The sequence below is a fragment of the Colletotrichum abscissum genome (genome assembly GCF_030869225.1).
Source record: "Colletotrichum abscissum strain IMI 504890 chromosome Unknown Scaffold_17.1, whole genome shotgun sequence".
Taxonomy (NCBI): domain Eukaryota; kingdom Fungi; phylum Ascomycota; class Sordariomycetes; order Glomerellales; family Glomerellaceae; genus Colletotrichum; species Colletotrichum abscissum.
In genome coordinates this window covers 681,954-702,939 of record NW_026850065.1, presented here as the reverse complement: position 1 = coordinate 702,939, position 20,986 = coordinate 681,954, and the positions used below count along the sequence as shown (strand labels likewise).

At 54.8% G+C, this 20,986-nt stretch overlaps 7 protein-coding genes across 7 annotated transcripts; 5 read left to right on the top strand and 2 right to left on the bottom strand.

The window, feature by feature from the left end:
• Positions 1 to 89: 89 nt before the first annotated feature.
• Positions 90 to 497, top strand: CABS01_07895 (uncharacterized protein; the record flags this gene model as incomplete). Its single annotated transcript, XM_060541257.1, has 1 exon — positions 90 to 497. One exon carries the CDS (start codon positions 90 to 92, stop codon positions 495 to 497), a length of 408 nt encoding a protein of 135 aa, XP_060402757.1.
• Positions 498 to 2,163: 1,666 nt separating this feature from the next.
• Positions 2,164 to 3,754, top strand: CABS01_07894 (uncharacterized protein; the record flags this gene model as incomplete). The annotated part of the gene is made up of 4 exons (XM_060541256.1): positions 2,164 to 2,429; positions 2,491 to 2,513; positions 2,566 to 2,971; positions 3,064 to 3,754. 4 exons carry the CDS (start codon positions 2,164 to 2,166, stop codon positions 3,752 to 3,754), a joined length of 1,386 nt encoding a protein of 461 aa, XP_060402756.1.
• A 4,936-nt stretch (positions 3,755 to 8,690) lies between these two features.
• On the top strand, positions 8,691 to 9,233 carry CABS01_07893 (uncharacterized protein; the record flags this gene model as incomplete). Its single annotated transcript, XM_060541255.1, has 1 exon — positions 8,691 to 9,233. The coding sequence occupies one exon, from the start codon at positions 8,691 to 8,693 to the stop codon at positions 9,231 to 9,233; it is 543 nt and encodes a 180-aa protein (XP_060402755.1).
• Positions 9,234 to 10,146: 913 nt separating this feature from the next.
• On the top strand, positions 10,147 to 10,465 carry CABS01_07892 (uncharacterized protein; the record flags this gene model as incomplete). The annotated part of the gene is made up of 2 exons (XM_060541254.1): positions 10,147 to 10,227; positions 10,286 to 10,465. The coding sequence occupies 2 exons, from the start codon at positions 10,147 to 10,149 to the stop codon at positions 10,463 to 10,465; spliced, it is 261 nt and encodes an 86-aa protein (XP_060402754.1).
• A 1,071-nt stretch (positions 10,466 to 11,536) lies between these two features.
• Positions 11,537 to 13,494, top strand: CABS01_07891 (uncharacterized protein; the record flags this gene model as incomplete). The annotated part of the gene is made up of 3 exons (XM_060541253.1): positions 11,537 to 11,691; positions 11,800 to 12,579; positions 12,663 to 13,494. The coding sequence occupies 3 exons, from the start codon at positions 11,537 to 11,539 to the stop codon at positions 13,492 to 13,494; spliced, it is 1,767 nt and encodes a 588-aa protein (XP_060402753.1).
• A 571-nt stretch (positions 13,495 to 14,065) lies between these two features.
• CABS01_07890 (WSC domain-containing protein) lies at positions 14,066 to 17,740 on the bottom strand (the record flags this gene model as incomplete). The annotated part of the gene is made up of 2 exons (XM_060541252.1): positions 14,066 to 16,380; positions 16,432 to 17,740. The coding sequence occupies 2 exons, from the start codon at positions 17,738 to 17,740 to the stop codon at positions 14,066 to 14,068; spliced, it is 3,624 nt and encodes a 1,207-aa protein (XP_060402752.1).
• A 1,575-nt stretch (positions 17,741 to 19,315) lies between these two features.
• On the bottom strand, positions 19,316 to 20,872 carry CABS01_07889 (nicotinate phosphoribosyltransferase; the record flags this gene model as incomplete). The annotated part of the gene is made up of 3 exons (XM_060541251.1): positions 19,316 to 19,448; positions 19,517 to 20,576; positions 20,677 to 20,872. The coding sequence occupies 3 exons, from the start codon at positions 20,870 to 20,872 to the stop codon at positions 19,316 to 19,318; spliced, it is 1,389 nt and encodes a 462-aa protein (XP_060402751.1).
• Between the last annotated feature and the right edge of the window lie 114 nt (positions 20,873 to 20,986).

The window sequence follows — 20,986 nt, the reverse complement described above, 5'->3', positions numbered from 1 at the left end:
AGTACCCTACGGATATGGACTTTTGGCAGGGGGGCTAATTATGCCGACAACTTTCGGTATGACTGCAGCATGCGATTGTATGCAGAGACATGTGTCTTTCGCCAACACTGTATTTGCGCCTTACTGCAACGCTGCGAGATACCGAACTCCACCGAATCTCCCCGCTCAAAAAGAAAAAGAAGGAAGGAGATGAGATCCGTGCCGGCTCGCTAATCCATGCATCCCGTCTTTTCGATGGAACGTTCCCAGAACGCGCGTTTAAATCCTTCCAACGAAAAGCCGACCTGCCACACCAATATGACCTCACGTCAAGGATGGGGGCGACGTGCTCCAAGATAACTGCCCGAAACCTCCAATATCCGATAGCTATTATGCGTAAGCGGAGCCAGGAGGACGGCAAATGCAATGGAAGCTTTCCATCTCTTCAAACCCCAAGCAGCCGCGGATTCCATCTTCCAATTACCAAGACGATAGTCGGCGCACGTTCCATGGGCTAGATTTGGGTCGAAACCTTCACAGTCACTTCCGACAAGCACATCCATGTATCCCGAAGCCTGAGGGAATACGAAGTCTTGTTAATATGAAATGGCCCTTACTTGGACAATTTCCAGTGCCCGGAGTGCAACATCCGGCACCGCTACTACGGCTCGTCCAGGAGGTCTTACGGGGTTTGATCAGGAAACCTCGAGACGGTTACACGGCGCCCGCGGCATTCCCGCCGTCTTCTTGCAGAACCAGATTAGCTCCTGAGAAGCATACGTTGCCAATCTTGGGTGGGAGTTTCGCGCGAAGCATCAAGAAACTCTGCTTTGTCCTCAAGATACAGGAGGTTGTCGGCCACCTCCGCCAGCTCAGGGCTAATCCGAGCAGCTTCTTGACTCCAGATGCACGAGCCACGTGCTCCCCATACTTCTTTTCAACTATCCGTACGGACTTTTGAAATAGAAGAAAAGGCCGGCTTGGGTGATCCCGGAGCCAACAGTAGCATCTCGTGTTCGATTCGTCCATGTACGTTTCTACGCTGACGAGAAGACAGTCCCCAAGCGCAGAATTCGCAGCGAAGATCAGATGCCAAGCTTTCTTCTTTCTGCCCACTCCCTCCCTTCGTTGGGCCTCTCATCCCTCAGCTTCGCAGCCACGAAAGTCTCTTTTGGGGTTAAGTCGCCCGCCCTAATGCCGACGACCAAGTCATGTCCCAATGGCACCTTGCCAGGGATCGACGCCTTAAGCAGCTGCAGACATGTCCCTCACCGCTTCCATGGCCGATCTTCTGCCGCTCTCGCATTCCATGTCGTTCAATATTTGGCTTCGCTCTCCACTGGCACCATCAGCAGAGTTTTGGCTGCTCCCTCCACGTTGTCAGCCAGCAAGGGCCATCTTCTTCCAGCAGGAGACTGGGGGACTGGAATTGCCCTTTGAAGGATGACCATTTTGCTCACATGCTTTGCGTTTTCGCGATTGGGGGGGGAAACAGCACCCACTAGCGAACGTTACTTCTGATCCTCATCTCCCATCGGAATGGCCGGGGCTGCATGGTTTCTTCTCTGGCGTTAACGCTTACCCCGACTGGGCTTCGCCTTGGAAGGATGAAGCCGCCGTTTACTTCCAGCGTGGGTTACCTGCGGAAGAAGGCTGGTTTTCTTCCATGCTGCAGTGAAAAAACGTTCTAGTGCTAGTTGTGTGTTGGCTCGTTGAAGGCGACGCCATCCGTACCGTTGTGCGTGTACCGTTCCCTGACTCGCCCATGAAACACGACGTCTTGGGTCCGATCGCAACGCTACTCTGAGTGTTTGCTGCTAGCCTAAAGTGCTCGCCTCAAAAACACCAGCCCTCTGCGCATTCTAACTCTCAGCCCCCTTCCTGTGCTCGTCCGCTCTCCGTTCTTGAACCGGCCACGAACGAGCCCAACTTTTCGAACAGTCAGATCGGGACCCTGCTAGACATTTTCCGAATTTTCACTTCCAATCGTGCATGACGTCGTGGAACCACTCTTTGTTGACCATGCTATCGGTAAGTTCTGTTGTTTAATCCCTTTTGTCAGTTCTTTTCCCTTCTCATCTCAACTATCCACTAACATCCACCTTCTCCGATCATGAAGCAAAATACGGAATAATATCTGTTAATGTCTCAGCCTCGCTGCTATGATGTTCAGGCTGGTCAATCATGATGACCCTCCTCTCCCCACACTTCAAGCTCGAAGAGGTCTCCGAAGATGACATGGTCATTGCATCTCTGGCCTGGGGCTTCACTCTCGGCTTCGGCTGGCTCACAGTATGGACGGCGATCAAGCAGACCACCGCCATGTACAGGCGGCAAGGCGATCGTATCTACCGGAACTCTTACATCTGGATGATTTGGCTAGAGATCCTCGTGTGTACCATCTTCAGCATTATATGTTGGCTGCATCTCAAGGGCATCATACCGCCAAGGTAAGTCATCAGTACTACTTCAAGATGTTGTCGATTTGATACTTACTGCCGACATGTTCAGCTTCGCATTCTACTTTTGCATCTGTAAGTTACTTTGTACGACCTTGTCTGCTGGGCCATCCACTGACCACCACAGTGACCACTTGGGCTCTCCAGGTTCAATTTCTTCTCCAAATTATCATTAATCGATGCGCCATTCTTCTTACCAACCAGAAGCGGGCATGGCGACTTAAAGTGGGCGTCGCCGTACTGATTACCGCCATCAATATTTCCGTCTACAACATTTGGGTGCCGGCTCGGTTACAGGTATCAGAACGATATATCGAAATCAACGAGTGGTGGGATCGCTGCGAAAAGGTCATTTACCTGATCGTCGATGGCGCGCTCAACATTTACTTCGTCCGCATCGTACAGAAGAACTTGGTCACCCACGGCCTGACGAAGTACAAGCGACTGACGCAGTTCAACATGTTCATCATTGGGTTTTCTTTGAGCATGGACGTGCTCATCATTGCGATGATGAGTCTCAACAACACATTTGTGTAGGTGGTCTTGCGCGAAACTCAAATTCTCATTGTGGACATGGCGATGGATTTTGGGTAAGTGTGTACCGCGTACTAACGTTGCTCTATAGTTATATGCAATTCCACCCTTTGGCATACATGGTCAAGCTCAAGATCGAGATGTCGATGGCCGAGCTGATTGGAAAGGTTGCTCGGAAACGCGATCTCGGCATTCTCTCTGCTGCCGACTTCAACGGCAACAACCGAGACTCGTACCAGCCATCCGAGTACAGCTTGCAGTTACCCACTTACGCGAGAGGTCGCCCCGTTGGTGGCATCGATGCTACGATCAGCAGCCAGCCTCCGAATCCCATCGAACTCAACAACGTTGCGAAGCCAAAGATACCCGCACTGCGAGGCGTTAACGTCGCTGCCGTCAGCTCCGGCCCAAGCAGTAGGAGACCTTCGATAGGTGCCGCGAACGCTACCGATGCAGATGGACAGCCCAAGATGGCGATTTACAGAACGCGGGAGGTAGTCGTCGAAATCGAAAGGGTCCCTCCCAATCAAGGCCACCAACCGAGTACGAGCCAGGCGAGTCAGCTTACCCTCGACGACTCTTTCGATATCACCAACTTTGAGGACGATTCATCGATCAAGGGTCTCTCGGCGGCTCAGAAATCACTGGCATTGCCAAACATCCAAGCCCCGTGGGCTACACAAGAATTTAGCACAAAGATATGGGACGGCACGAATTGCGACGAGGATCCCACCCTGCCGACAACGATCGCGAAGATTGGATCATGGCCAAAGGACACCTGAAAGAGGGGTTACAAATCAAGCGCACTACACTATCGAAACCACACAGCCGAGGCACATCGTCTGGCCAAGGTGGACCCCGACCACGCTCAGACTGAACCGAGCGGGTGATGCGGCGGGCGAAGCTTGGATGACGACTAAGGAACGCCACACATCACCCAATCGCTAGATCTATCGCTGAGTGGGATACCCTAAAAAGAAATCGGTTGAACGCCTCCTCTCCTCCCCCCTTTGTACGCCACATTCCCTCGTGCGGCTGTCTCAACCCTTTGAGTCTCGACGCTGTAGCGGAGGGAGGGGATGGAGGATTCGATATGCCTGAGACCCCCGTTCCTCGTAAGGCTCGATGGCGTTCAGTTTCAGCACTGCGGTTTCACAAAACGTTGCTGCAGAGAACTAGATCCGTAGATCCGATCTAGAGAGTCATCATTGTCGACTCGACGGGCTGAACTTTGTGGGATGAACGATTTAGTCGGGGACACCTATGGGCGTGCTGCCGAATCTGAGCCCAACACAGCACTCCATTCCCCTCCGACATCTCCACGAATACAATTACCAACATGTTATGAAATCAAAATTAGACGAAGGCGAGCATGGCAGGCAAGACCTCGAGCTAGGTATAACCAGTTGCCTCTGAAGTGCTACTTTCACCGGTTACGAGCGACGGAGTAATTACTTGGATCTTTGATTTGGGCTGCGTACACCAAAAAAAGCCACGGTCACCGAGCAAGGCGTTCTACGGCCGGAACAAACTTTTGCGAGATATTCTTTTTTGTGATTTTCATTTAATGATACATGGGCACAGGAGCGCGAGCTCCTATTGTTATCTTTCAGGAATACCCCCGAGCTAGGATAAAAATATGAAATTTGGTGTTGATGAGCCACTCGTGGCTTCATCGTTGATAAAAAAAAAAGATCTCCAACATGCTTCGCACATTGTGATGACTGAGGTTTTGTGAGTGAGTGGCATCCTGTGTGCGGCTCTTTGCTACCTCAAGGAAGGGAGTCGGAGAACAGGTACTGACACGTCCGCGGGGGAATATTCGGAGCCAGCGGGATGGCACGGGTATCCTGGCCGTTTGTTGCACCAGTGTTTTCCCTTGGTGAACGTTTCGACTATGTTGGATTTTATGGTGCTTCGTAGGCTGGGCGCGGCGGCTGGGTCCTGTACGGAACGGTAGCACCCGCTTCTCCCGTTCCCCCCTCACCACGGTTTTGTGAAAAAAGGCTTTGTAATGGGTGATGGTTTCATCGTTTGTTGGTTATCTGGTCTTGGTGGCTATATTTGCTTCGGGTACGGTACCTAGGCTGTAGGCTGTGTGTAACATGATGAGAGGTAGGAAGTCTCCGAGCTAAACGACTGTGGAACCTCAATGTGTAAGTTCTAGTGGTATGCTTATCTTACAAGCATATATGACTGAGTAGGACTGGATCTATAGCACGAATAGTTGAGACTCAGATCTTCGATTCCAAGCGGGCGGCAAGCATGGTCACGATGGGATATGCTACCTCGATTATACTAGCCTCCCTCAGCCTTCTAGATAAGCAAATCCAAGCGAATGGTAAATGATTTCTCCCAAACTGACTCTTCTACATTAAATCTGCCTAGTCTTGGCTATCTACTCTTACATCTGTCTTATTCTGCATGCAGGCTACCTCAAGTCAGGTCAAGAGCTTCCGATCGTTGGTTAGGTCACTTGGCCTGGAGCATCACAAGTCGTGGCAAGATCCTTGAACGCTTTCCTCTTCGTGCAAGCTTCGCTACTCTAGTTTTATCCCTGTTGTACGTGTTTCTTTAGAACTATGCGTACCGTGTTCTGATGAACGCAGACAGGCCACCTGAAGAGCCGGCGTCTGGGCGACCCACTTTCGCCGGCACTCGGATCCGGAAACAATGAACGGCTCCGAACGGAGAAGCATTCGCCGGCAGACTAGAAAAGAAGTCCCGCACCTCAGCCTCGCTTTTCCCACTGCTATTTGAAGATAGGGTAAGTGATTCGCTGGAGCAGGTTAACTGTGCCTCTTGTGGATGAGTTAAAAATGCAGTGCATGATGCAACGCCCAACATGTGATGCAACGCCCAACAAGTCAACTACAGTTTTCAAGCCGACCCCCTTCCCCCCACCTCCCACCTCTCTACTCATCTCCTCGCCTTGCCCAATAAGTGAGCAGAGGCCAGCACTCCAGCATTCCAAAAACCCTCTAAATTGGTTGAGAATGCTGTTCCGGACTTGATCTAAGACTGCATCGAAGATGTGAGTGCTGCGCGCAAATGGAGTGTAAAAACCACCAGCCTGCACCAGCGTCCAAGCCCTCACAGCTGGTGGACAAAAATGAGGTCGGAGTCGCAGCATGCCAAGCGTCCACAGCGACGCGCATCCAGCGTAACTCGCTTTGTTTGAAGAATTCGAACTACATTACCATCATCTGGAAAGTCCAGAGAAGATGGCCAACTTTGGAGAGGATCCGCCGCTAACGTTTGTCTTCAGCCTATTCGAGAAGGGTATTGAAGACCCTCCGCGTGAGTTAAGAATGCAGTGAACTACACCGCCTATTCATTGGTCACGCAGAAAGGAGCCGAGTAAGCATCCCCTTCGAGATCTCTTTGGGCGGGTTAAAGATGCAGTGAATGTGAGTGTGATGCAGCTGGGCTGAGTTGGCAACGCCATCACGATTGCCTTGGACGCCTTTTTTCGGTAATGACGGAGGGGCTGTGGTACGCGGATGACTTTGGCGGACATGTTCAGTCGCTCAGGTATGGTTGCGCCAAGGCTGGAGATTCGTTCGTGCAAACCTTTGGTTCACTTTGTCACTTTCTAAGTCTCGGTGCCCCGAATAGGTCACCAGTCTGACATCACGCCAGGCCCTGTAGCCGCCAGTCTTTGCTTTACTCGCATCGTAACGCAGCTAGGTTCTAGAGCCCTCTATACTCCTTTCGTTATTGCGGCATCGAGCTCGCTGTTCGGTTCTAAGATACTGTTTGATGTCATTCGGGTTTCCAGAGCTCCTCGGTGTGTGTTAAACTCCTACAATTTCTACTATAGCAGTGAGCCTAGTAGATGTCAGGCGGTGCCAAAGACCCACTTCCACCGGCGAGCGGCTCCGGTCGTCGTGTAACGGAGCGGGAGGCCTCTGCTGACAACTCGGGGGCAGAAAACCTGGGCCCCATTTACAGTGACCGACTTGCCTCCTTTCTCCGACGACACGGAAACAACAATCTCCTTTTCGTTAGCTATAAATGCAGTGCAATGAAGAGGATGGAGTGGCTGGCCCGTCACACGCCCTTTGCGTGAGTTAAGAATGCAGTGCAAGAGGGGAGCTGAAAATAAGTTCTGACAATCAGAATCAATTTGCCAATGCCCAAGTGTCTAGTAACGTCTGACTCGCGATGATGAGGTTCAATCGCCGAATTAAGCCCTTCAGATAAATAACATCCGCAGGTGAATCCTCTCTAGTTCACCACTGTGCAGCATCTTCTCGTGCCAAAAAGCCCTCAAATCATCGTTTCAAGGGGGGCCATCACAACGGGTACTCTCACCGTCGCTGCTGACTCCCCCCCCCCCCCCCCCCCCCCCCCCCCCCCCCCCCCCCGCTGCGGAGCCCCGGCGTGGGGCGGAGAAATGACAAAAAAAGAAAGAGGGGCGCGCGTCCGCCGGCGCCCCCCCCCCCGCCCCCCCCCCCCCCCCCCCCCCCTTCGTCTACGGAGTGCCTTAGCATGTGGAAGACCGTTCGAGTGAGTTAAAATCGCAGTGAAATATAGGGCTGCGGTCACAGTCTGCACCGCCGGCTTTTACCTTGCAGCCAGCTGAACTCTCAAGGCTTACTCTCTCCCATCTCTGCGCGTCTGCTCCCAAACAAGGTCTCAGATGACGACTCCTCCCTCGTATCGCAAACCCCTCTAATTGGTCACCCAATAAACTCGACAAATCCCGTCACGAAGCCCGGGCGACCTCGGTGCACGCGGGATACCGCACCGGCTCCCTCCCGGGAGCTCCGCTGAGGACCGGTGGGATAGTTATCGAACCAAGAGACTTCCCGATGGTGGCACAGATGGTGGCACAGCACCACCAGCATCCACCCAACAGGCCTCCCGACTTCCGAGTCCCTTGGATGCAACCATCTAATTCTTAGTGCCTTCCTTACCTCCCCGATTGCCGGTTGCCGGGCAGCGGCCAGTCCCCGTGGCTGCGGCCGATCCGACGCCAATGGTAGCCCAGCACATCAAACCATTCAGTAGACTACTGCACGTCGGACGGATGTAACGACGTGGGCTGGCAAGCTTCCGTAGCTTGAGGAGCCTCCAACCAACGGCTCAACGCGATGTTTCCTTCTCCCTTTTTTCCCTTACGATTTTTACCCATTCTCCACACAAAGGAGGCTCCTCCTAGGACTATAACCACGCCATTATGGACCATTACGGGGAGGATCGACTCCCACCAGACAACGGGACCAGTCTCCCAATCAACGGCCCAAATATTAATAGGATCGACCGCGGGGAAGAAAGAGAGAGAGCATGGTGGATGCACAACTAAACCTGCATTGCAGGCTTGCGGCTGGAGCACTGCCGGGATGCGCAGAAAGGCTTTCAGCTTTTTCGTTTGTTGTCACACGTCAGACTGGAGCCACCGCGCCCATCAGGATCCAGAGCAGGGAAACAATACACGACAAAAAGCAGGGAAACGAAGAAGAAAGAAAAGGGATGGGATTTTCTTGGACTCGCTAAAGACTTGGTAGAAAGAACAAGATCCATATTTACTTACCTCCCCGTCCCCCTTTATGTCCAGCTCCAGTGATTCTGCTCCTTTCTTTCTATTCTCAATCCGCAGCCGCCATCACCAGTGACTGAAGCATAAAAAAACGAACATCACGACACCTCAACTCCTAATACCAAATCACAACCACACCCACACACCAAACCACCCCAAACATAACCGCAAACATGTCTTCCACAGCAGTATCAACAGGCACAGCCGCCGCCCCCTCCGCAACCTCGACCTGCACCGCAAGCCTCTACGACACCCCCGAACACGACCGCGTCTGCGCGATGCCCTACGGCGGCAACCACACAGACATCATGTCCGCCTGCTGCAACGACGCAGACGTGGTCGCCTACTACGACAACTGCGGCCTCTACTGCCTCGCCCTCGACCAATCCGTCAAAGACCTCCAGGACTGCCTCTTCGAGCAGGGCGCGGGCTACACCGAGGTCTTCTGCCGCGACAACGGCAACGTGAACGCCTCCGCCACGGCGACGGGCAACGTCGACCCGCCCGCTTCGGCGCAGGCGAGCGTCGTTGCGTCGGGCGGTTCCGGGTCGGGAAGCGGTTCCGCTTCGGCGAGCGGGAGCGGGAGCGGCTCGAGTTCTACTTCGTCGGCGAATGCGGCGGCGGGGGTGCATGTCCCTGCTGGGGTGAACACGCTGGGACTTACAATTGGCGCTTTGCTTCTTTCTGCTGCGACGTTCGGCGCTCTTCAGATCTAAGAAGAAGATCAATTACTCGAGAAGGAAACAAAGCTTTGAAATTGGGGCGATGGAAATGAACATGGCTGGGCTATGGAGGGCCCGGATATGAAGTGACAAACGGCCGATCAACATAATGAGATCACATCACAACAGTACGATATTACTCGGTAAATACGGCCGAAGGCAGCTAGCTACCAAGCCCAGCATAATAGCAGCAGAGCACGGAGAAGAGCACGCGATATCCCGTCTGCGTTCACAGGAGGAAATTGTATTTAGCATGTTGTTTAAATCAAGTTAGTACCGAAACTTTTGGAAAACAAAACCGCCTGCGGCGTTCACCGTTCCGTGGAGCACTTGAAATCATTGTAAGCTGGCGAGTGTTCCTCGCGAATTCTCACCCGAGGCTCACAGCCCTGAGAGGCGCCCAAAGTGACCTGCAGTCGCATAAGCGGCACCCACCTTTTGTACATAGTAATTACCTTGGGAAATGCACCATCTCACAACCTGCGCGAACCTGCTAGCGCCCGTCTTTCCTCTGGGATTGGATACCTATTGGCCGGTCCTCCATTCCAGTCTAGTCAAAGCAATTTACGATGCAAGGTCTTCACTGCAATTTAAACTCACTCAAAGTGTCTGCGATGTGCTCACCTGAGATGGGAGGCAGGGAGCAAGAGTCAGCGGCGGTGGCGGCGAGAGTGGCGACTGCTCCCAACTTACTAGAAGGAAGCGGAGGAACGTTTGGCACGGGCAATGATCGAAAGGAGCAGATTCGACTGCGAATATGTCGCCTCATGGGCTGATTTGTTTCGTGATTGAACCTCACTATCGCAAGCCAGCACTACTACACTGTGAACTTGGACGCCGATCCGCATCTCCGCTCTCCCGGCATTCATGTCGCACAGCCTCTATATCCTGCAGCGTAAGCAACGCTATGGGAGTATACGAGTTCACTGCATTGATGATTACGGCGGAGAGCCCGGGAGTGCTGAGGCAGGTGACTCAGCTTTGCTGGGTGAGTTTCACCCATACGGGCGGTCCATCGAACGCCTTCTTTCGCTCATGACGAGAAGATATTCGTCTTCGTGGCCTTCAAGAAGGACGCGCTGCACTTGAAGGCTGCAAATGGGTCCAAGGTGTTTTGCCCCGACGAGCAAGCGAATGCCTCCCGGTCGGTGATTCCGGACCACCGCGACCGCCGGCTGCTGTTAGAAAGTGGGCCCCGGGCCGTCCCCCCGCACCCGCGAGACTGAATGGCTCGCTGCTCACCTTGTTCGTTCGACGCATACATTCATTCTTCTGGGAGGAAGTAAATCAACGCTCCCAGTGATTTTACTTCATTCGTGGACAAGGTAGGCGCACTTATCACACCAAGGAACGCCATGACCAGTGGAACCAGTCAACCAGGTAGATGCCACAGTACTAGGACTTAGAGGAGATAGAGGGACCTTTGGTTTATGGTATGAACCATACTGCCTGACGTTCTGTAAACAGACATATCCGGGAATTTATTCTGTCGTAACATGCACGATGGAGAACTTGGAGGAAAGCGTGAGAAGGTGCGAGGCTAGATTGCGGGTAGTGAAACTATCGACAATGTAGTAGCAAGGCCGTAGAGAGACTTTACCCAGTACCAGAGAACGAATCCCCCTGCTGGACTGACATGGCCTGGGATGATCCTGAAGCTTAATAGAGCCGTCATGCACCACTAACCACAAACTTGGATTCAGACGTCTCCAGACAGAAATGTTGCGTCAAAGATGCATTACCCTCGGCTACCATACACCCTCGGCTAGGACATGATGCCAGGCCCACACGAGCCCCGAGAGATGGCAGTTCGCCGCTGGGCCCTTCCCTATTGCGGGAGAATGCTAAACGATACGGATGACGACGGTCTACGGGCCCAGCACTCTGGTAACCATTGTGCGAGGGCGTCGGGGAAAAGCAATGACCCCCCTTGCGGGGAAACAATCTGGGGAAATCGCAGCGCACCCCAGAGAATCCCCACATTCTCCGCATTCCGAACAGCATCTAAGCATCTTTCTCGAGCTTCTTTCATCTCTACCCCATGTCGGCAGTTCATCTGATCTCGACTTCTGCTGAACATTCTTCCTGCCATCCTTGCCATGCCCATGTTCCCCCCCCCTCCGCGATCTCCAGCTTGGCTCCAGCCGGGCTGCCGGGCAGCCGGGCCTCTGCCGGCCACTTGGCTATAAAGATCCCATCGTGTCCTCCCGCCAAGACCTGATCTGAAGCTGGATCTCGGGCACGGCATCGCATCTCGAGAGGAAAGTCGAAACACCAAGCTCAATCAAACTTCCGTCATGCAGTTCGTCTTGACTGCCAGCGCGGCCGCGCTGCTGCTCGCGGCCTCGCCCGCTCTTGGTGCCGGCGTTCCACCGAGCGGTAATGCCACCAACCCTGTCGTCAACCTTGGCTCGGCTGGTTCTTACCTAGGCGTGGTTCAGAACAACGGAACGTATGTCGGAACTCTAACTCTAACCTTGCACCCTTGTCCTTCCTCGTCTTTGATCCTCCCGAGACAAACTACATAGCTGACTCTGAAACTTCTTGGGTTCGCGAAAAGTGTCGCCTCCTGGAAGGGAATCCCGTACGCCGAGCCCCCCGTCGGCTCGCTCCGCTTCATGCCCCCCAAGGCCCTCGCGGCTCGGGGCTCAGACGTAATCGACGTGACAGACAACGCCCTACGGTGCGTCCAATTCGCCGGCGCGCCGTACGGCGTCGTCAACAGCAACATCGTCGGTCCGCGCTCCGGCCCCGGCCAAGAAGACTGCCTCAAGCTGTGGATCTGGAAGCCCGCCAAGGCCAAAGCCGGCGACAAGCTCCCCGTCATGTTCTACATCCACGGCGGCGGCCTGCAGTACAGCGCGGCGCCCAACAACGACTTCAGCGACTGGGTCGGCCAGAGCCAGGACTTCGTCGCCGTCAACGTCGGCTACCGCCTGGGGGCCCTCGGCTTCATGGCCCACCCCGACCTGCCCTCCGCCAACGCCGGTCTGCTCGACCAGCGCCAGGCCCTCCGCTGGGTCAAGCAGAACATTGCGGCCTTTGGCGGCGACCCCGCCGACGTGACCGTCATGGGCCAGTCCGGCGGCGGCTACGCCGTCGTCTCGCAGATGGCGCTCTACGACGGGGACAACCAGGGCCTGTTCTCCAAGGCTGTGCCCCGTTCCGTGCAGAGGTCTCCCAGCTTCCGCGTCGACGAGCTCGCGGACCGCAACGCAGAGTACTTTAAGCTGCTCAACTGCACGGGCGGACAGGCTCAGTTGGACTGCTTCCAAGGTGCCTCTGTTCCTGCACTGGTGAACGCCTACAACGCCTTGCTCAAATACAAGGCTTCTTCAGGGTATGAAACCACCACCTTGAAACTCCGATATGCTGGCAAAAGAAAACAAGTCCCTCTGCTAACGTAATTCTCGGACCTGCCAGCGAATTCAACAACCTCACCTTTGGCAGCTCAGGCGCCTTCCTGCCCATGATCGACGGCGTCACCCTAACCGACTCAGTCTCACGGCTCTTCAAAAAGGGCAAAGTCGCAAAGGTCAAGACAGTCGTGGGCTTCGTCAACGACGAGGGCGCCAACACGGCGCCCCGCAACACGAGCGCCCTCGACCCGACCACGAACGGAATCTGGAACCTGACCGACAGCCAGGTCAAGCAGGCCGCAAGCTACTACCCCAACAACTCCACCTTTGGCTACGCCGGCCCAGACAACTTCTTCCTGACACTCTTCAAGTCGTACATCATGGCCCTCAGCCCGTTCGGGGAGCAAGGCATCACCGGCTCCGAGCGCCTCGTGGGACGATACATGTCCAACGCCGTCGGCGAGAACAAGGTCTGGGCGTTCCGCTTCAACGCCCCCGGCGTCGGCACGAATTACTCCAGCACCACCAACCCGTACCCGCTCAACTACGTCGCCCACTCCGCCGACAACAGCTACCTCCAGAACGCCACGGCCGTCATGACGCCCTTTGAAAAGAGCCTCGCGCTCGAGTGGCGCGCCTACATCGGCAGCTTCATCCGCCGCGGCGACCCGAACAAGGAGAAGCTCGCCACCTCGCCCACGTGGCACAGCTACGGCGCCCTGGGAGCAGGGGAGTCTGTCGAGTCCCCCGTGAGATTGGTCCCGCAGTTCGCGTACCAGAGTAACGCGAACGCGAGCTTGCCCACGAGCACGCAGCTCGAGGTGTCGCAAAAGGCTCAGCTCGAGAGGGTGGATTGGTGGTTGACGGATGCCATTTTGGATGCGACTCGCGTGTGAACAAGGAGGGAAGTAGTTAGTGCAGCCGTATTCAAATCCTGTCTCTGCCTGTTCCATCAAATGTGCTTAGACAATAGATAACTCCCTCAGTCTCGAGGTGTGAGGCGTCATAGCCTTCTATCACGAGCCCAAGGTCTACGTATAGTTAATGTTGAATGACTAGTACTTAGCTATCTCATATTCTCACTATCCTGTAGTGTATTCAACAGGTATGGAAATTTTAGGATGATCCAATTCAGCAAGCCAACCGCACACCACGGGAACGATAGCTCGGGGGAGCATTGAGGACGCGGACCGGAGGTGGGTGTATTCTCAAGTTCTAGACCTCGCGGTCTCATCTGATTTATTACAAAGTGGACAAGCTTGAAGATCAATCAAACAGTAATCTTCAAGATGGAACGTTCAAAGTCATGTTTCATTACATTATCTGAGGCCAGGCAATATTCATACGTCAAAGCCCGCCTCTTACCAAAAACTTTCAGTAACCGTAAGTGCAGAAACGAGAACCCAGCATCCGTGATCATAATTCATACATGATGATAACGTCGTGATAACATGAACTTCTTTCCTTCTAGACTTGAGCCTTCGCCAAGCAATCGCCATCGTTCCCATCTTCTCCAACGCAGACAATACCGTCAAACTTCGCGGCCGCTCGCCGCCCTATGATACTGCTGCGCTTCATGTTCCGGCTTGGCACCTCCTTCTTTTCGTCACCATAGCGGCTGAGTCCTTCCATAGGGTTGATAGGACCCGGACCCATCATCGGCGAACCTCCCGCACTGTTATCGGGAACCGCAGAGTTGGCGGGAAGCGCGAGTCCATTGCTGTCAGACGACCCAGAGTCCCTTGCTCCAAGACTGCTGCCGTATGCACCATCAGGGGGGGCCTTGGGCAGCGCATTGATGATACTCTGGATGAGAGAAGCAATGTCGATCTGAGGCTGTGGTGCAGGATTCGGAGACGCAGGAGGAGTGCTGCTGTCTTGAGGATTTCCTGCCGGGGGTGGTGGACGCTGACCTTGACCTGGTGTCTGAGGAGGTGATGCAGACGGTACGGAAGGAGGTCCCGCAGGAGGTCCCGGAGCAGGATTCTGAGGTGCAGAAGGTGGGCTGCCGGCACCTCCATTGTTTCCGGTGCCGGATCCACTGTTGCCGTTGCCATTGCCGTTACCGTTGCCACCGCCGGCGCCATTGGCAACGTCGTCATCGGACGGCAAGCTCAAAGCCCGGCCGCTTCGACTGTAAACGGTAACAGCCCAGTCACCTCCACAGATGTCGGTTGACTTGCCATCGCAGACTTCGTTGCACTGCTCTTCCGGGATGCGTACGGCCAGCTGGAACGCAGTGCCACACCAACACTCCTTGCCGTACTCCGTGCCGGCGAGCTGGAAACCCATCGAGCCACAATGTGCAATGCACTTCTCATTGGACATGCTCCCTGTGAAATAGATGGATGGGTCGCCATCGAGCGTTCGAACGGCAGAGTCCTTGAAACATCCAAGATACTCCCAGCCAGTAACCTCAGGAGCGGGTTGAGGTTCACGGTTATCCGGAGATTCATTGCCAGATTCTGCGCCTGCGTTGCCAGATCCTGCACCTGCGTTGCTGCCGGGTCCTGGAATTGAAGGGTCGGTGTTGCTAGGGGCTCCGTTGCCGCTTGGTGCACCTGAGCCTGAGCCGTTACCAGATCCATTGTTTGAGTTACCATTGGCAGGGTTCGCAGGGTAACTACCGTACCCAGCTGGAGGATCTCCGTTAGGTGCCGGGGAGACGGGACTGGGAGGTTGGTTAGGGCTAGCTGGAGGGTTTGGATTGGACGGAGGGGGAGCAGGAGATGCAGCCGGTGGTTCGGGGATGTTTGCAGGACCACTGTTTCCAGAAACATCTCCAGAGCCACCGTCAGACCCAGATGGATCCGTGGGTTGGCCACCGGTGGTTGTGCAAGGCGTTGATGCGGGGTTGCCAGGATTGCCGTTGCCTGCGTCCCCGTCGCCGCTGCCGTTGCCGCTACTGTTGCTATTACCATTTCCATTGCCATTGCCGCTGCCAGAGTTGTCCGGGCTGGAATTGGGGGCCGAGCCGGCACCATTTCCTAGAGGGCCGGTGTACTGACCATTGCTCGCCGTCGTGCAAGGCGTAGATGCAGCCGGAGAGCCGCCATTGCCAGCGCCAGGGTCGTCGTTGCCAGGCGCTCCATTGCCGTTGCCGTTGCCGTTGCCGTTGCCTCCGTTGCCCCCGTTGCCATTACCACTGTTGCCAGAACCGTTGGTGTTTCCACCGTCTCCAGTACCACCATTGCCGACTCCAGTAGGTTGGGGAGCGACAAAAGCTGTCACAGTCTTGATCACAACGACGGGAGGATCGTTTGCGGCAGCGGGTGCCATGTTGTTGCTGTCGGGAGCACAGTACCAGCCACCTTTGCAGTGGTAACAAGGCCATCCCATTCCGCAGGGCGCTGGCAGCATTGGAGTTTCCTCTGGGGGACAAAACCATCCATTGAGACACTCTGAACAAGAGTAGCCTCGACCAGGGCAAGGGCATGAGCCGGAAGGAGGCTTTGCTGGGGAAGCCGGGCATGCAGGGCATTGGACAACGGCAGGGCAATCGGAAATGGGGATGACTGGTGTGCCTGGTGGTATGTTGTTTCCAGAGGAAGGATCTTGTCCCTCGTCAACTCCGAAGACCGAGCCGCCTGCCTGAGGCGTCGGAGAAGGGCTCTGTCCGTTTCCGCTGTTGGCTGACACGCCGTTGGGATTGGAGACAGCTGTTCCGGCAGCGACAGTCAACGTGGTTAGGGGGCTGGCTGCGGGAGCTGATGCCGATGGCGAATGTCCTGCACCGCTACTTGCCTGGTTGGGGGCTTGAGTGGCAGCAGGTGAAGGGTTGGCTAGGGGAGCAAGTCAGTACACTGTGCAAATCGAGATAGACTGTCTCTTACCTGGCTTGGGATCCACCGGACTCGAAGATTGCACAGGTGATTGAGGCTGGCCTGCTGGAGCAGTATTCTGTGATTGGCCATTGTTGCCAGGACCTCCAGCTCCAGCTTGGGTCGTAGGATTGCTGGAAGGAGGAGTAGCGTTTGCGTCACCAGCCGGAGACGATGCTGTTGGAGGCGGCTGCGAAGGTCCAGCTGTCGGAGTTGCTGCAGGAGTGGAAAGGCCAGGTTGAGAAGATACAGGAGGCTTTGCTGGGACGACTGCAGAATTCGAAGCTGGGGCGTTAGACAAAGGCGCCGCCGACGTGGTGGGAGGAGAAGACTGCCTAGGGCAAGGAACAGCAATGAAAGTAGGAATTCCGCTCTCATACAGAACTCCAGTACAAAGATTTCCGTCGGTAGGCAAGTCTTCAGGGAGCTGAGGAGCTGTCGTTGGAAGCGGCATAATGACTGAAGCTGACTGCAGGACACTTGCAACTAAAGACGAAAGGCCCGGGACGACTGCGGTGGCACCGACGATGTCAGATACCGGAATCAGTGAGGGAAGGTTGTTAACAGCTGAGGGAATATGGCCGACAATGGAGGATACGACGCTGACAAGCACTTCTGGAATATTGGTGATAATGGAGGCGCCGTTGCCAATAGCCGCAGTGACCTCAGAAACCGGGATGCCGCCAACGACTTGTGTCGGAAGAGGCACGGGCAGTCCAGACCCGGCAGGCAGAGGTAGAGCGGAGCCACCAACATCGACGATGCTGTTGACTGCACTCTGGATCGGAGGCAGGAGTCCACCATTGGATCCTTCGACATTCGGGATGGCTGTTGGAATGACGGGGCCGCCGCCAGGCTGGAGTATGGACACAACCGGCGCGGGTGCAACATTGGTGACAACCGGTACGACATTTCCAGGGTTGAGGATAGATGGAACCGGAGTTACCACTGCTGCAAGTGCTGAAGTCAAAGAAGCGAGCAGACTGGGAATGATATGGCCAACTTGAGGAATGACACCGCCAAGAGGACCTTGCTGTTGTTGGTTGTTAGGGGTGGGTGGTGCAGCCGCAGGGAGAGGAGTAGTGATGGCGGGTTGAGCAGGATTCGCAATGGTGGTAGTTTGACCACCGCCAAAGATCCATGGAAGGAATTGCCTGGCCTGGACGATGTTGTCCCTCTGAGAGAGGGTGGACTCTTCCTGGAATGGTCGAACAGCCTGGGTCACGGCAAAGGCAGTGAAGAGGGCCAAGATGACGAGAGCGATGCCGGCTGCTGTCTGGCTTTGGCGTTGTGAGGGCATCGAGGGCCCAGGGAGCCGCATGATGATGGTGTTTTGTTGCTGAAAACGCCCGAGAATAGAATGAGGGGAATGACGAGACTGTGTTGTATGGACAGCACTGCCCGAGGAAATGAAGGTTCCAAAACTTGGGTTCCAAGAAAACGAGCCAAAATTGAAGCGAGAGTGTGATGTGTTGGAGAGAATGAAATCAAAACGAGGTGGATGGAAGAGAAGAAGAGGTTGAAGTTGGGATGGGATGGGGATACGGGGATTATATGCGGTTCGTCATGTTGGGCGCACCGCTACTGCTCATTTCACAAAGGGGCGAAAAGCAGGAAGCAAGTGGTGGAGAAAGAATGAGAGAGGGCCTTCCAGACCTCCAGTCAGACGCTCAACAGAGCAGGAGGGGATGGTCCTCTTCTATTCTATGCAGCTATGTGAGGGAAAGAATAGTACGCCTGTAGGTATTGACATTGAGCATCTTAACTAGTCTTGCCTGTATCTTTTCATGGTACGCTCACCATTTCCATTTGGGCAAGTCAAGAACCAGCCCCTAAGTGTGTGTGTGTACCTTTCCGTTGAGATTTTGGGACATCAGAAGCATTAACGTCCGGCCGCAAAAACACTGGAATGAAAATCAAAAAGGAAGAAAAGAAGTAAAAAGAAAAAAACAGGGATGGAGGGGGATACTGACCTTATAATTTACGCCCCTATTCGGATTCGAACAGCGCGCCCCTCGTTTCCAGCACGGAAGTCATTGGAGTATTTCATTTACTATCGACTCTGCGTCAGAGTCTAACCACCCGGCCAAATGGCCGGATGGGGTGCTGGTGACAGGAAAGGCGAATAGGCCCCCCTAAGTACCCTCTCATCCTTCTTGGAAGGAAGGAGACGCGTGGAGGCGGGAAGGTGCTGGTGGGGCCGCTCCTGGATGATATTCACCTGCCTCAGGTATCTTGTCAAGGGACCTTCCTGGCCTTGAACTCATTCATTGCAAGAAGGTGTCTCGCCTAGGAGTAACTTCCCTTGCTCCTGGATTTAAGGAGGAAGTAATACGTTCCCTTCCCGTAGTGAGGCTGGAGGCACTCTTCCCTCTCACGTCGACTTTCCGCTCTGAGTAGTACATCTTATTACTGTTAGTAGCAGGTGGCCGGATTTATCGAGACACAAACACCAGTAAGATGGCCAAGAAGTCAGACGATAGAGCTTGAACTTGAGTTTGCTTCCCCGAGGAATTCATGGCATCGGTCACACATGTCTATTGCTTTGCTCGTGGTCGACATATTCAAACACTCATCACAGAAGCGAGCAGGCCACAAAGATATCGAGCCATTGCTATTCCCAAGAAGCACACATCTGACGGAGAAGGAAGAAATGTCCAATGCCAATGCTGCTGGCCATATGCCACTGCTTCATGTATCCGATAGGTATCTCGCGAGGTCTACACCGGCTACCGTCATTATCAATGCGTTTCCAATCCCACCATGCCTTCCCACCATGCCTTCCCACCCTTGTCTCGTAATGCTCATCTAGGTACTTTCTTGCAATATCTTCCTCCCTCCTTGGCTCTTGCATAATCTGTCGCCAGACGAGCTCTAAGTGGCACTCGCCACATATCTATGCCTTGCTTTCGTCCTTGCCCCAACGCTGGGTCTCGTCACCGCCCTTCCACTCCTTCTCAACGTAACCAAGCTCGCCCTTGACCTTGTTCACCGTCGCCTTGTCACCGGTGTTCTTGCCAATGTTGTCGCTGGACAGTCTCCGTTAGCACACGGCACCAAAATTGCAGTAGGAGAAGCAACAAGGGATGGAACTGACCTGATCTTGATTGCCGGGTTTCCGTTGGCGGAGCTCAGCTTGATAACAATATTCAACGGCACCGACTTGGCACCCGTCTTCAAATGCTTGAAGTCATTCGTCAAAAACGTACCAACGCCAAACGTCGGCGTGAAGCCCGCCGCCTCCGAAATGGCCTGGTACTCCAGGCACTTTTCAATATCAAGCGAGTCCGAAAACACCATTGTCTTCTTATCCTTGATCCCCTGGCTGTCGTAGTACGTCCGCAACATCTTGACATAATCCGCCGGGTCGCCGCTATCCTGGCGCACGCCCTGGAACAGCTCGGCGTACGTCAACAGCCTGCTCCCGTCCGCCGTCTTGAACTTGCTCTCGTCGCCATCGAGAGCGTGTACCGGCTGACTGAACGACCTCAAAAACTCCTGCGTGCCAAAGGTATCCGTCAGCGCAATACCGAGCTTACCGCCGAAGCAGCCGACCCAGTACCGCAGCGCCAGCTCCGTCGCGGCCTTGTAATCGTTGTGAATGGCAGCGATGCCCATGAACCACTCGTGCGCGACGGTGCCCACGGGCGGGATCCCGAAGCGCATGGCCAGGTGCACGTTGCTCGTCCCCGTCAGCTTGCCCTTGAGGCCCTTCTTCTCCCCTTCCTTGCTCGCCTTGACGAGGCCGCGGAACACGAGGGCCTGGGTGTGGTAGTCGCGCCGGCGGCGGGTGCCAAACTCGGAAAAGGTGCAGCCGGCCTCGAGCAGGCGCATGCCTTTGGCGAAGGCCTGGTCCTCCTGGCCCTCGTAGCTCCAGTCCGTGTCCATGAAGCGGAAGTAGGCCTCGGAGGTGAGGGCGAGGAGGGGGATCTCGTAGAGGATGGTGTCGAGCCAGGCGCCCTTGATCTCGACGTGGAGGTCGCCAATGTCCGAGTCGGCTCCCGTGTCGTCGCCGACGGGGTGGAAGGTCGCGACGGCCTGCTCTCTCGGCCGCAGGCGGAATTCCTTGAGGAACTGGACGTATTCGTCGGTCAGGTAGGTGCAGTGCGTCTTGAGGAAGCGGTATTCTTCGTCGGAGAGGGAGATGTTGCCAAGTTCTGTTCAGGTGCAGCGCGAGGTGAGTCAGTCACAGGTATTTTGCGTCTCGATAGTCGTAGGTGGGGGTTTGGAGGGGCTTCTCTCTCTCTGTCGACTCACTTCGGATTTGCTCTTGGAGCCACTTAAAGGCAGCTCTCGAGAGTTTCTTCTCGGGGGTGCGGTTCGTGAATGCATAGGATACTGGGACGTCTTTGAAGTACTTGAAGACGGCGCATTGCATCGTCAGCTTATAGAGATCAGTATCCAAGAAGGATATGACGCCCTCGGGGAAAGGCGACGAGCTGTTGAAATCCATGATCGCGGATTGTAGTGGTGTGTCGATGGTGGTGGTGGTGGAGGTGGTGGCTGGATTCCGCGCAATCGCTGCAATGTGGGTGTCGCGGTTGCAATGCGATGCAATTAAAGAAGA